Below are 13,754 nucleotides of genomic sequence, written 5' to 3'. Positions count from 1 at the left end.
CTGCGATTCATGGGGTCACAAAGAGTCGGACACGACTGAGCGACTGAACTGAACTAAACTGAATGTTTCATCAGTTGTCACAATGATTTATAATGTAAAATACTTAACTGTAAAATGAAGTTTGTAGAGGGCAGACACCAATAATATAGATCAGAGAAGAAAACTAAAAATTTAGACCTAAACCTGTACATATACACACACAGATCCCTTCTCATGAATTGTCTTCAGCTACTCTCAAGACTGAAGACTGATAGTTCTATAGGAGGTTTGTTTGTGATGTATGATGCATGAGAAGTCCTAACCAGTTGACTCCAGTGATTTTAAGTCATATGAACAAAATATAATTATGTGTACACTCATTTCCATATCATAACTACAATGGATCATCTCCAAGAAAAAGAAATGCAAAAAAGCAAAATGGCTTTCTGAGGAGGCCTTACAAATAGCTGTGAAAAGAAGAGACGTGAAAAGGAAGGATATACCAATTTGAAGGCAAAGTTCAAAAAAATAGCAAGAAGAGATAAGAAAGCCCCTTCCTCAATGATCAGTGCAACGAAATAGAGGAAAACAATAGAATAGGAAAGACTAGAGATCTCTTCAAGAAAATTAGAGATGACGACTCAATGAACATGATTTTTAGTATGTTCTGGGAGTTGGTGATGGACAGGGAGGCCTGGTGTGCTGCAGTCCATGTGCTCACAAAGAGTCGGGCACTACTGAGTGGCTGAATTGAACTGAGCTGAGTTGAACTACAAAGGAAAAAGTAACTGGAAATGAAATCTATCGGTTGGTCACTAAGCCATATTTTGCACATGTGTTAGAGTTTTTTTTTGATAATCAGAATTTTCAATTAAAATAGTTTTTGAGTGCTAACATTCACCTTTGTGCCTGTTATGTAGCTTCAGGAATGTCTGACTCTGTGTGGCCCCATGGACTGTAGCCTGCCAGGCTTCTCTGTCCACATGATTCTCGAGGCAAGAGGACCGGAGAAGGTTGCCATGCTCTCCTCCAGGGATCTTCCCAACCCAGGGATCAAGCCACATCTTGATCTCTTGCATTGGCAGGCAGGTACTTTACCACAATGCCACCTGGGAAGCCACAGGAAGAAGTGCAAACACCAAAACATAATATAAACTAGGATGAAGTGAAATCTTTCATTTTAATGAATTCATCACTGTGCCTTCGCCAGCAAGCAAAAATGAAAGAGAATATGTACTTGTATATTGAATAAGTAATACATTTGCTACATGTTGTGGAGAGTAAAACTATGACTAACCAAATTCTTTTCTCAAAGAGCTTACAATATATTTAGTGAGAGAGAAATATTATACACATACATTTTCTTTTAAAAATACCTCTCTAAATTAATCTTCACTTCCTTTCAATAAACATTTAAATGTGATTGCCCCAATTCTTCCATTACCACTCCGTGTTTCATGCACAGTGAAAGCATGGAGAGAGGCTCAGTGAGGGGATATATGTGTAATAAGTGATTCACTCTGTGGTACAGCAGAAACTAACACACACTTGTAAAGCTATTACACTCCAAAATAAATAAACAATAAATAAAAAATTTAAAAAATAAAATCAATATTTTCAGGGAGTCATCAAAATGATAAGATTTCATTCAGAATGTTAACTTGATGAATTCAATAACATTTCATGTCCAAAGAATTGCAAATTGAGCATTTTCCTACCTACAAATGCAGTCATCTTAGATTTCAATGATAAAAAGAATATTCAAGTTTATACATGTAAGTGTATGCAGAAAGTCTCAAAAAATATAGGAAATGTCAGAAATATCACACATGTTCATAATATATACACACGAAACCTACATAATTATCAATCTAGAAGAACACATACTAAACACATCATAACTTCTAGTGCATTTCTATTTCCTTAAATTTTCAATATTTTTCAAATTTTTACAATATTAACATATTCCATTCAAAATCCAAAATTGTGAGATGGTGAGTGTTTCCTTAGCTGTTTGTGTGTTTGCCTTTTATTTGATTTTTATTGTATTATTTTTAATTTTTTATTTATTTTTTTAAATTGGAGGTTAATTACTTTACAATATTCATAGAGCTAGAACAAATAATTTCACAATTTGTATGGAAATACAAAAAACCTCGAATAGACAAATCAATCTTGAGAAAGAAGAATGTGTGTTTGCCTTTTAAATCAACCTAAAATAACTCATAAAGCACAACTAAATATTCATTACGAAGAAGTTACTGTGTGTTGAAAATACTGGCGGGATATCAATATTCTATGATACTGGCCAACATTTATTAGTGCTGCCTTAAACACTTCGCATAGCTGAATTGATTTAATCTTTATAGTAACTATGTGTGTGAGTGCATGCATGCTCAGTCACTCAGTCCTGTCAGACTCTTTGCAGATCCATGGACTGTAGCCCACCAGGCTTCTCTGTCCATGGAATTTTCTAGAACACTGGAGTGGGTTGTCATTTCTTTCTCCAGGGATCTTCCAGACCCAGGGATCAAACACATGTTTCTTGCATTGACGATGGATTGTTTACCACTGAGCCCCTGGGAAGCCCCTTATAGTAACTATATGGGCCTGGAATTATTATTTATCTAGTGAAGTTGAGGAAACTTGAGGCTTGAATTTTCAGAGATTTATGGGTTATACAAGTAATAGAGCAACAGACCTAGAATCTAAATTTTGGAATGTTTGGTTCCCAAGCAAGTGCTCATAATCACTCTGCTATAATGCTTCTCTATAAAGAAAAGGAAATGATTTCTTAAATTGGTATCATTGTTCCCATAACTAACCTTTTTTCCATCATAACATTCTCTGAAGTTGGATTATGTTTTGGAATATATACGACATATTTTAAAAGCTGACAACTATACTTTCTCATTTAGGAAATCAGTTTCACTTAAAAATGTATATAGTTAGACCATGGTTTAACGTGGTTCTGGTTTCCAATTATAATGTAGATTTCCAAAGGCATATTCTTAAAAATACCCAAGATTATATTTAGTTAGGCAAATGATGGCTCAACACAATAAACAAACAAACAAACGATTCTATTTGTCTCTGAAGAGACAGCAAAGAAATACACTACAGGAATGGGGAAAAAAAAAAAAGAGAGAGAGCTTTGAAACTTAACATCACTGTTATTTTAATTATTTGGAGTCCTTTCTCTTCTTCATGACCCTATTGAGTGCATTTTTTACTTCTTTGTTTCTAAGACTGTATATAAGTGGATTCAGCATAGGGATGACAATAGTATAAAAAACAGAAGCCACTTGATCCTTTCCCAAGGAGTAGGACTTACTTGGTTTTAAGTAAGTGAAAATCATAGTGCTGTAAAAGATGGTTACTCCCAGGAGATGGGAGGCACAGGTAGAGAAAGCTTTCTGCTTCCCTGAAGTGGAAGTGATTTTCAGGATAGTGGACAGGATGGACACATAGGACAGGGATATTGTGATAAGAGACACCAGTAGGGTGGAACCGGCAGAAATGAATATGATGATTTCAATGTCGTGTGTGTCAGTGCAGGACAGGGCTAAAATTGCTGGTCCATCACAGAAAAAGTGATAAATTATCTTTGAGTTGCAGAAATGCAGTCTACTCAAGCACAGAACATTGACAGAGGTGTCCATAAAGCCAATCAAATAGGATCCAAAGACGAGAGAGCAGCAGCGCCTGGTGGACATAACCACCTGGTAACGCAGAGGGCTGCAGATGGCTGCATAGCGATCGCAGGCCATGGAGGAGAGAAGGAAACATTCAGTGGCGCCCAAGAAGACAAAGAAAGACATCTGAGTGAAGCAGTTCAGGTACGAAATATTCTGCTTGGAAGTCAGTAAGTTGCCTAAGGTTTTAGGGGTGATGACACTTGAGTAACTGAGGTCAAGAAATGACAAGTGACTGAGGAAAAAGTACATGGGGCTGTGAAGCTGGGGGTCCAGGCGGATTATCAGGATCATCCCCACATTCCCCAGCACAGTCATCAGGTATATCAGGAGGAAGAGGGTGAAGAGGACCAGCCGGATCTCTTCAGAGTCTGTCAGTCCCATGAGGATGAAGTCAGACACCTGTGTGATATTCCTTCTGCCCATAGTGTTCAAATGCTCCAAACTGTTGAGATCAAAGTTGACACTTGACATGAATTACTTCAAAAAGTTTGGGTTTTTATAAACAACGTGATACATTCATATTCGATGTTATGGTTTGATGTTTCTAGAAAGTGAGAAGAGGGCTGTAGAGAGTATGAAAAGAAAACTCTTAATTTGACTATCAAATATAGAAAGAAGTATACCTATATATTGGGATATAATGTAGCAAAACCTAGTACAATTGAATAGTTAGAATGACTGATACTGTTTTAAAGCTTGTCATTATTAATGCATTTAATTACCATGAGATTATTATACCATAGTTAGTACCATTTGACACATTCTTCATATGAGAAAAAAGCACTGTGAATGTAGTTAACCCAGCCAGAGTCAGAGCTATTAAATATTGGATCTGATATTCTGCCAAGGTAGATTGACCTCAAAAGGAATACCCATAATACTATATTCTTATTTATGATTGATTTCAGCAAACCTTCAAAATTTTTAGATATATAATAACAAAAATTGTTTGAGGTATATATAATTGACAATTTGATATATAATATATATAAGTTGATATACATATGATTGTTTGATATATATAGTTTAATGCATCATGCACTGTTCTTTCTTTCCCAATATATTTACTATTATACTAATAAACTTTCATTTCAACTTTAGTGAACTTCAGTAGCATATGCTAAATTATAGACCATATATTAGCATTAATCTTCAAACAATAGGATGCTTGTACAACTTGATAATTCAAAATTAAATTTCTTCCAAAGTTATGTTTCTAAATATGCACATTGATTGCAGACCCTGATTATATCAACTCTGTATTTCTGGTTCAACAAATCTTGGCATTACTTAGGGAAAGGTTTAAATGATATGGGCTTCCCTGGTGGCTCAGAGGTTAAAGCGTCTTCCTAGAATGTGGGAGACCCAGGCTCGATCCCTTTGTTGGGAAGATCCTCTGGAGAAGGAAATGGCAAGCCACTCCAGTACTCTTGCCTGGAGAAACCCATGGAGGGAGGAGCCTGGTAGGCTACAGTCCATATCAGTGTACATATTCTGAAAATATCTCCATTTTATTTGATTCTACCTAAAACCTTTTACCTTTGAGAATAATACTTACCAGAGGCCAAGGTTGGTAAAATACACTTTTTTAAATATTATCTGTCTATGAAGTATGTTGGCCACAAATTTTGCTCACAAATAAAACATGAAGATCATGTAAGTTGAAAATTTCTGTAATGAACATGGTTCTTTTTTGAGATAAATTATTTTTAAATTTTAATGCAGTCATTTTGTTTTCTTCAGTAGGGAAAAGTAAATCAAACTAGAAACTTCATTCAGCTCCTGATCAAATGTAAAATTTGCCCTGAACTTATACCTGAACAGAATTTCAGGGCTCCGCTCTATAGGTACGTCAGCAGAGAAAAGCGTGCTTTTCATCTCATCCTAATATTTCCAGGGTAGTTCATATACTGGGAATTGTTGATAATGAAACGTTTGCTCATCCCTGTGGACCAATTATCAAGAAAGATTGCTCTGCCTGTCTCCAGGGACAAAAGTGCAAGGACTAAAAGCAGCTACGATAAGGTTTGAGAAGCTAGTTGTCTTTTCCCTTAGGAGCCACAAAATGAAGAGCCTAATGGGTTGGTCCACCTTTGTGATGCTCTAAGTTATGCCCAGGGTGGTAGAGAAACTATTTCTAGAGAAATATCTACTCCATGACTAAAATCATCGGGGACAGAATGATACATTTTTGACAATAAAAGTTTTATATTTAAATACATAATACTATTTAGGGAGTAAATATGTTTGTTAAAAAGAAAACTAGAATATAACAAAACTCAAAGAATGATATGGAAAAAAACACTGCTGTAATAATTTAATGAATTGCTCCCAATTATTTTTGTCACGGAGTACTTATCTGTATACCTCTAGATTTGCATAATCACTATCATACTGTATATTCAGTGTCCACTTTCATTTTATAACTAAGTGAAAGTCAAAGTGAAGTTGCTCAACTGTGTCTGACTCTTTGTGACCTCATAGACTGTAGCCCACCAGGCTCCTCCGTCCATGGGATTCTCCAGGCAAGAGTACTGGAGTGGGGTGCCATTTCCTTCTCCCGGGGGTCTTCCCGACCCAGGGACTGAACCCAGGTCTCCTGCATTGCAGGCAGATACTTTAACCTCTGAGCCACCAGGGAAGCCCTGCAGCCTCCTCAAAAACCATGATAAATGCAAAACTATGAGGAGAAAGCTTTCCTTACTTAACATTTTCTGACACTGAGACTCATTTTGTTCACTTTAGGGGTTTTCCTGACTTCAAACTATTCTTGTACCATTCATTGTGTCATGTCAGAAGCCAAAGCATGATCAGAGATTTTTAAGATCTCTCTTAATTTGATGATGGTGTAGCTTCATTCCCTAATTCATTATAGTTTTATCTATCTATCTATCTATCTATCTATCTATCTATCTATCTATCTATCTATCTATCTATCTATCTAATCTATATACACATACACATATGGGCTTCCCTGGCAGCTCAGATGGTAAAGAATCTGTCTGAAAAGCTGGAGAATAGGGTTTGATCCCTGGGGTGGGAAGATCTCCTGGAGAAGGGAATGGCTATCCACGCCAGCCTTCTTGCTTGGAGAATTCAATGGACAGGGAGGCTGGAGGGCTATATTCCATGGTGTTGCAAAAAGTCAGACATGACTGAGTGCCTAACACTGTCACTTCTATATGTATACAGATAGATAGATAGATTATATATGTGTATACACACACACATATATATACACACACACACACACACACACACACACACATATATATATATATTCCTTTTTCCTTTAATCTAGAATGATAGAAAGTACATCAGGGATAAATGCAAGGACATTTTGAAAAAATATATATGGACATTTAATCATAACTCTGAACAAATAAAATATATTTGTTTCTTATGCTTAACAAGAAAATCATGGCATGTTTTCTCTTAGAAAGAGAATAGCAAGGCAATATTAAAGCACAGAAATAAAAGTTAGATACCTGATTTTATTAGTATTAAATAAATACAAATCTTGAAATTATCTACAGAACAATATATGTTCAATACAAGTGAAAATTAAAACATATATACAATTAGAACCACAGTAAATATAAAGAAGTTTCCACAGTAAGGATGTTTCATACAGTTATTAAAATCTGAGCATTGTAGTTATGATGCATGGATGAAAATCCCTGGTCAAGAAAGAAAGGGAAATATAACCAGTTCACTAATTTTCAATCATGATAATGAAATATCTTGAAGGCAACTAATCTGACTCAGACACTGCGCTTAGGAGAAAAAAATGATGTTAAATTAATAAAGGGAATGAATGATGAGTTAAGACAGTATCCTCAATAAGTCCCTAAAGTAATATATACTATGGTTCATCAATTATCACCTACAATACTTTATAATGTAAAATATTTTATTATAAAATGAAGTTTGCTGGCATCAGTCACCAGTAATACATATCTGAGAAGAAAATTAAAAATTTAAACCAAACATATATATGTGCACTCACAGATCCCTTCACATGAATTGTCTTCAATTATCCTAAAACTGAAGAGCAATTATCACTACAGGAAGTTTCTTTTTGATGTATGATGCAAAAGAAGTCCTACAAACTTGACTCCAATGTTTTAAAAACGTACGAACAAATAAAGATCTCTGTACATTCATTTCCATATCCTAACCACTAAAGGAAAAAATCATTTTAAAAAGTCTGTTAATCTCTGCCACTTTTAATACACCAGCAAGCAATGTTTTTGAAAGAATTCTAGATAGAATTTTCAACTGAACTAATGTTTTGGAGTGCTAATATGCCCAGGATGGTCCAAATTCCAAGGGAAGTTATGAACATGATTAAGGAAGAATCACTGATCTTAATAAATTCATTACTTTGTTTCCATGAGCTAAAAAGAGCAAAGAAAACATTTACTTATTGTAAATATCATAAATATTACATATGTGTTTGTTCCATGCTGTGGAGAGGAATAGTCAAACTATGACTAGACAGACTCTTCTCTCAAAAAGCTTATAATCTTGTCTGAAAGAGAGAAATATAAGCCCACATATTTTCTCCTAAAAGTACTTTATGGATTAATCTTCAGTTCTTTTCAATAAACATTTAAATAAGATTATCCAACTTCCATTACTTCTAAATGATTCATGCACAGTGAAGGCAGTACTGAGGATTTCATCTTTTCCAGGGATCATTTTGTATCAATGCTGAAGAGAGTACGTTAAAGAGGGTTTATGTTCAAGTCTCTTGTCAAGGAAAAATAAAAGGAAAACCCAGTTTCTCTTTCTGATACTATAGATTTAATGAAATTTTTCTTCCCAATCTGGAGAACTGAGAGTCTCTAAATATACCTCGCAAATGTCACACTGATATTTTATACCTAGTACGTCATGATTGTACACATACTCACAAACAGGCACATTGTTGTTGTTCAGTTGCCAAGTCGTGTCCGACTCTTTGCAACTGTGTGGATGGCAATAAAACAGCTTCCCTGTCTTCACTATCTCCTGGAGTTTGCTCAAACTCAAGTCCACTGAATTGGTGATGCCATCCAACCATCTCATCCTCTTTCACCCCCTTCTCGTCTTCAATCTTTCCCAGCATGAGGGTCTTTTCTAATGAGTTGGTTCTTCACATCAGGTGGCCAAAGTGTTGGAGCTTCAGCTTCAGCATCAGTCCTTCCAACGAATATTTAGTGTTGATTTCTTTTAGGAGTGACTGATTTGATCTCCTTGCTGCCCAGGGGACTCTCAAGAGTCTTCTCCAGCACACAGTTTGAAAACATCATTTCTTTGGTGCTCATCATTCTTCATGGTTCAACTCTGACATCCATGCATGACTTCTGGAGAAACCATAGATTTGACTATATGGACATGTGTCCACAAAGTGATGTCTCTGCTTTTTAATATGCTGTCTATACTCTGGTTGCTCTTCAGATCATATACATCTTTCACCTTTTAATATGCTGAATAGGTTTGTCATAGATTTTCTTCCATGCCATAACTTTTCTTCCATGGTGCAAATGTCTTTTAATTTCATGGCTGCAGTCCCCATCCACAGTGATTTTGGAGCCCAAGAAAATAAAATCTGTTACTGTTTACGTTTTCCCCCATCTGTTTGCCATGAAGTGATGGGACCAGATGCCATGATCTTAGATTTTTGAATGTTGAGTTTTAATCCAGGCTTTTCACTCTCGTCTTTCATCTTCATCAAGAGGATCTTAAGTTCTTTTTCACCTTCTGTTTTTAGGGTAGTATCATCTGCCCACCTGAGGTTGTTGATACTTCTCCCTGCAATCTTGATTCCAGCTTGTGCTTCATCCAGCTGTGCATTTCACATGATGTCCTCTTCATAGATGTTAAATAAGCAGGGTGAAAATATAAAACCTTGACATACTCCTTTCCCAGTTTTGAACCAATCCATTGTTCCATGGCTGATTCTAACCATTGCTTCTTGACCTGCATACAGGTTTTTCAGGAGCCAGGTAAGGTAGTCTGGTATTCCCATCTCTTGAAGAATTTTCCACAGCTTGTTGTGATCCACACAAAATTTTTAGCATAGTCAATGAAGAAGTAGTAGATTTTTTTCTTGGAATTCTCTTGCTTTTTCTCTGATACAATGGATACTGGCAATTTGATCTCCGGTTCCTCTGCATTTTCTAAATCCAGCTTGTACATCTGGAAGTTCTCAGTTCGCATGCTGTTGAAGCCTACCTTGAAGGATTCTGAGTATTACCTTGCTAGCATGTGAAATGAGAGCGACTATACTGTAGTTTGAACTTTCTTTGGCATTGCCCTCCTTTGGCATTGAAGTAAAAACTGACCTTTTTCAGTCCTGTGGCCACTGTTGAGTTTTCCAAATTTGCTGACATATTGAGTGCAACACTTTAACACCATCATCTTTTGGGATTTTAAATGGCTCAGGTGGAATTCCGTCACCTCCACTAGCTTTGTTCATAGTGATGCTTCTGAAGGCCCACTTGACTTCACACTTCAGGATGTCTGGCTCTAGGTGAGTGACTATGCCATTGTGGTTATCTGGGTCTTTAAAACCTTTTTCGCACAGTTCTTCTGTGTACCACCTCTTCTTACTCTCTTATGCTTTTGTTAGGTCCTTGCTGTTTCTGTCTATTGTGCCCATCTTTGCATGAAATGTTCTCTTGTTATTTCTAATCTTTAAAAGTTATCAATTCTCTGAATTTAGAGAGACACATTATAGGGATTAAGAAATTAAATTTTGCTGTTTTATGCTATACCTCACTGCATAACTTGGACAAACTCTGGGAGATGGTGAGGGGCAGGGAAGCCTGATGTGCTACAGTCCATAGAGTCTCAAAGAGTTGGACACGAATTGGCAACTGAACAACAACCACTGCAAAAATGCATCCCTTTACCTTGATATCAAGGTAAAGTCATAGTTTGTCAAATAGACTAGAAAAATAAAAAATGCCCATAAAAATAAAATGAGATAATATGCTTTTGAAAGAGGAGAGAGAAGCCAAAAAGTTATTCTTAAACAAATGCAACTGAAAGAAAACAACAATAGCTGGAAATAAAAGTCTAGTAAATGTAAATATCAGCAAAAATAAGTCTTAATAATTTCGTGGCATTCAAATATTAAAGGGGATTTCTAAAATAAAGTAGGGGAAAGTAATGAAAGACAAGTAAATTTGTCTAGAGTTTTGAATTAGTAAAAATAATTTAAACTTTTACTTCCTGAAAGTGTGTGAATTTTAACATTGAAAAAGTACTTTGTAAAAAAAATAAACACCATTTTAGATAGAAACCAATATAAATTAAAAAAATGTTTATAATCATTATCATTTGAATATAATGATCTATTTAATTACAAAAGTATAGAAAATTATGAAATACTTGGAAAATTTAAAATATATTCTCATGCTTTATGTGGCTCCCTGGTTTTATTTTAGCTTCCCTGGTGGCTCAGAGGATAAAGTGTCTGCCTGCAATGTGGGAGACCCAGGTTCGATCCCTGGGTTCGGAAGATCCCCTGGAGAAGGAAATGGCAACCCACTCCAGTATTCTTGTCTGGAGAATCCCACGGACACAGGAGCCTGGTGGCCTACAGTCCACGGGGTCGCAAAGAATCGGACATGACTGAGCAACTTCACTTTCACTTTCACTTCATGCTTTATGTAGAGAAAATTAAAGGTAATGTAAAAGATTTTTAAATAAAGGAAATTTTAGCACTCTATCTGATTAAAGCTAATAGGTTGCTTTATGTCTGATTTCATTGTAATTTAATAGCTTTACAACTTGTCTTTGCTAAAAATATTAATACAAATTAGACAAGCATTTAAGTAAAAAAATATTTTTAATAATCATGTAAAACCTATAGAAATCAGGAGAAAATCAATGAAGTCTTAAAATACATAGAATTTCTATGAATAAGCAGTGTACTGAACCTTGTTGACATGTCACAGAAGTAAGCCTTTTAAAATGTTTTGCTGTGAGGGGAGGTTCAGTCCAAGAGGGAGGGGATGTGTGTATATCTACTTGATTCAGTTCGTTGTAATGTAGAAAATAACCAAATCAATCAAAATTAATTCATCAAAAATGAATATTCGATAAGAAAAAGCCATTGTACATACAAAATACTCCAGGGTTATGAGTTTTCAAACAATAATGGCCAGCATTTATTAGTATGTCCTTAAATGCCATCATTATCTGATTTAATCTTTACAGAATATTTATGGACCTGGAATTATTATTTATCTTGAGCAAGATAAATTACTTTTTTTCTTGAGGAAACTTTAAACTTAAACTTTCAGCAATGCTTTAAAGGGTTATATAAGCAAAAGTGCAGCAGATCTAGAATCTAAAATTCTGGAATGGTTGGTTGGGTCTGGGCAAGTGCTCATAATCACTCTGTTATGTTGATTCTCCACAAGGTAAAGGAAATAATTTCCAAAATAATTTATTATGCCCCAAACTGAGCTATTTTCCATCATAAAATTCTGGGAAGTTGGATTATGCATGTGAACTTGTATGATATAATTAAAAGATGAAAACTAATCTTTCATTTTGCAAACCAGTTGCCTTTAAAAGTGAATATATATAGACCATGATTTAACATCGTTCATGATTTCCAATTACAATGTAGATTTCTAAAGACATATTCTTAAAATATTTGAAATTATATTTAGTCAAGCAGGATGGTTCAACAACAATGTAAATATGTAAATAAATAAATATAAATAATTCTATTTGTTTTGTAGAGAAAGCAAGGAAATACGCTATAGGGATGGAAAAAAATGAGCTTTAAAATTTATCATCACTGTTATTTGAATTGTTTGGGGCCTTTTCTCTTCTGCATGACTCTTCTGAGAGCATTTTTCACTTCTTTGTTTCGAAGACTATATATGAGTGGGTTCAGCATGGGGATGACAATAGTATAAAACACAGAAGCCACGTGATCCTTTCCCAAAGAGTAGGACTTTCTTGGTTTTATGTAAGGAAAAACTGCAGTACCATAAAAGATGGTGACTGCCAGGAGGTGGGAGGCACAAGCAGAGAAGGCTTTTCGTTTCCCTGAAGTGGAAGTGATTTTCAGGATAGTAGAGAGGATGGCCACATAGGACACAGACACCATGGTAAGAGACGCCAGTAGACTGGAGCCAGCGAAAATGGGTATTATCACTTCAGTGTCGTGTGTGCCAGTGCAGGACAGGGCTAAAATGGGGGGTGCTTCGCAGGAAAAGTGATAGATTACATTGGAGCCACAGAAATGCAATCTGCTCATGCAAAGCACATTGACAAAGGAGTCCACAAAACCAGTCAAATAGGATCCAAAAAGTAGGGAGCAGCAGTGTCTGGTGGACATAACCACCAGGTAACGCAGAGGGTTGCAGATGGCTGCATAGCGATCGCAGGCCATGGAGGAGAGAAGGAAGCATTGAGTGACGGCCAAGAAGACAAAGCAATTCATCTGGGTGAAGCAGTTCAGGTATGAAACATGCTTGTTGGAAGTCAGTAGGTTGCCTAAGGCTTTAGGGTGATGACACTTGAGTAACTGAGGTCAAGAAATGACAAGTGACTGAGGAAAAAGCACATGGGGGTGTGAAGCCAGGAATCCAGGTAGATTATCAGGATCATCCCCACACTCCCCAGCACAGTGATCAGGTATAGCAGGAGGAAGAGGGTGAAGAGGACCAGCCGGATCTCTTCAGAGTCTGTCCGTCCCATGAGGATGAAGTCAGACACCTGTGTGATATTCCTTCTGCCCATAGTGTTCAAGTGCTCAAAACTGTTGAGATCAAAGTTGACACTCAGGAAAAATTTTTTCAAAAAGTTTGCATTTTCATTAATGACATGACAGATTTAAGTTAGCTTAGTGTTTCTAGGATGTGATAATAATTGTGTACAGAGTGTGAAGAGAAACATCTTAATTTGGTTGCCAAATATATAAATACAGAAACAGGTATAAACTGACATTTGAATATTATATAATAAATGCTAATATATCAAAAACAATTGAGATAACCCTAACACCATTTCCCTTTGTTAAAATATTTAATTCTCATTAGAAGTTTGCATCATAGGTATTAC

At 36.0% G+C, this 13,754-nt stretch overlaps 1 protein-coding gene and 1 pseudogene across 1 annotated transcript; both read right to left on the bottom strand.

The window, feature by feature from the left end:
* Window positions 1–1,140: 1,140 nt before the first annotated feature.
* LOC114118324 (olfactory receptor 8H1-like) lies at window positions 1,141–4,100 on the bottom strand. Its single transcript, XM_027979072.3, has one exon. The coding sequence runs from the start codon at window positions 4,098–4,100 to the stop codon at window positions 3,162–3,164; it is 939 nt and encodes a 312-aa protein (XP_027834873.2). The 3' UTR covers window positions 1,141–3,161.
* Window positions 4,101–12,486: 8,386 nt separating this feature from the next.
* Window positions 12,487–13,433, bottom strand: LOC114118441 (olfactory receptor 8H1-like; annotated as a pseudogene).
* Between the last annotated feature and the right edge of the window lie 321 nt (window positions 13,434–13,754).

The sequence above is a fragment of the Ovis aries genome, chromosome 15 (genome assembly GCF_016772045.2).
Source record: "Ovis aries strain OAR_USU_Benz2616 breed Rambouillet chromosome 15, ARS-UI_Ramb_v3.0, whole genome shotgun sequence".
Classification (NCBI taxonomy): Eukaryota; Metazoa; Chordata; class Mammalia; order Artiodactyla; family Bovidae; genus Ovis; species Ovis aries.
The sequence above is the reverse complement of the archived record's forward strand: the minus strand, read 5'-3'. Positions and strand labels throughout refer to the sequence as shown.

Bases quoted from the DNA above. Each gene is read 5' to 3' on its own strand.
- LOC114118324 (XM_027979072.3), bottom strand. From the start codon at position 4,100: ATGGGCAGAAGGAATATCACACAGGTGTCTGACTTCATCCTCATGGGA.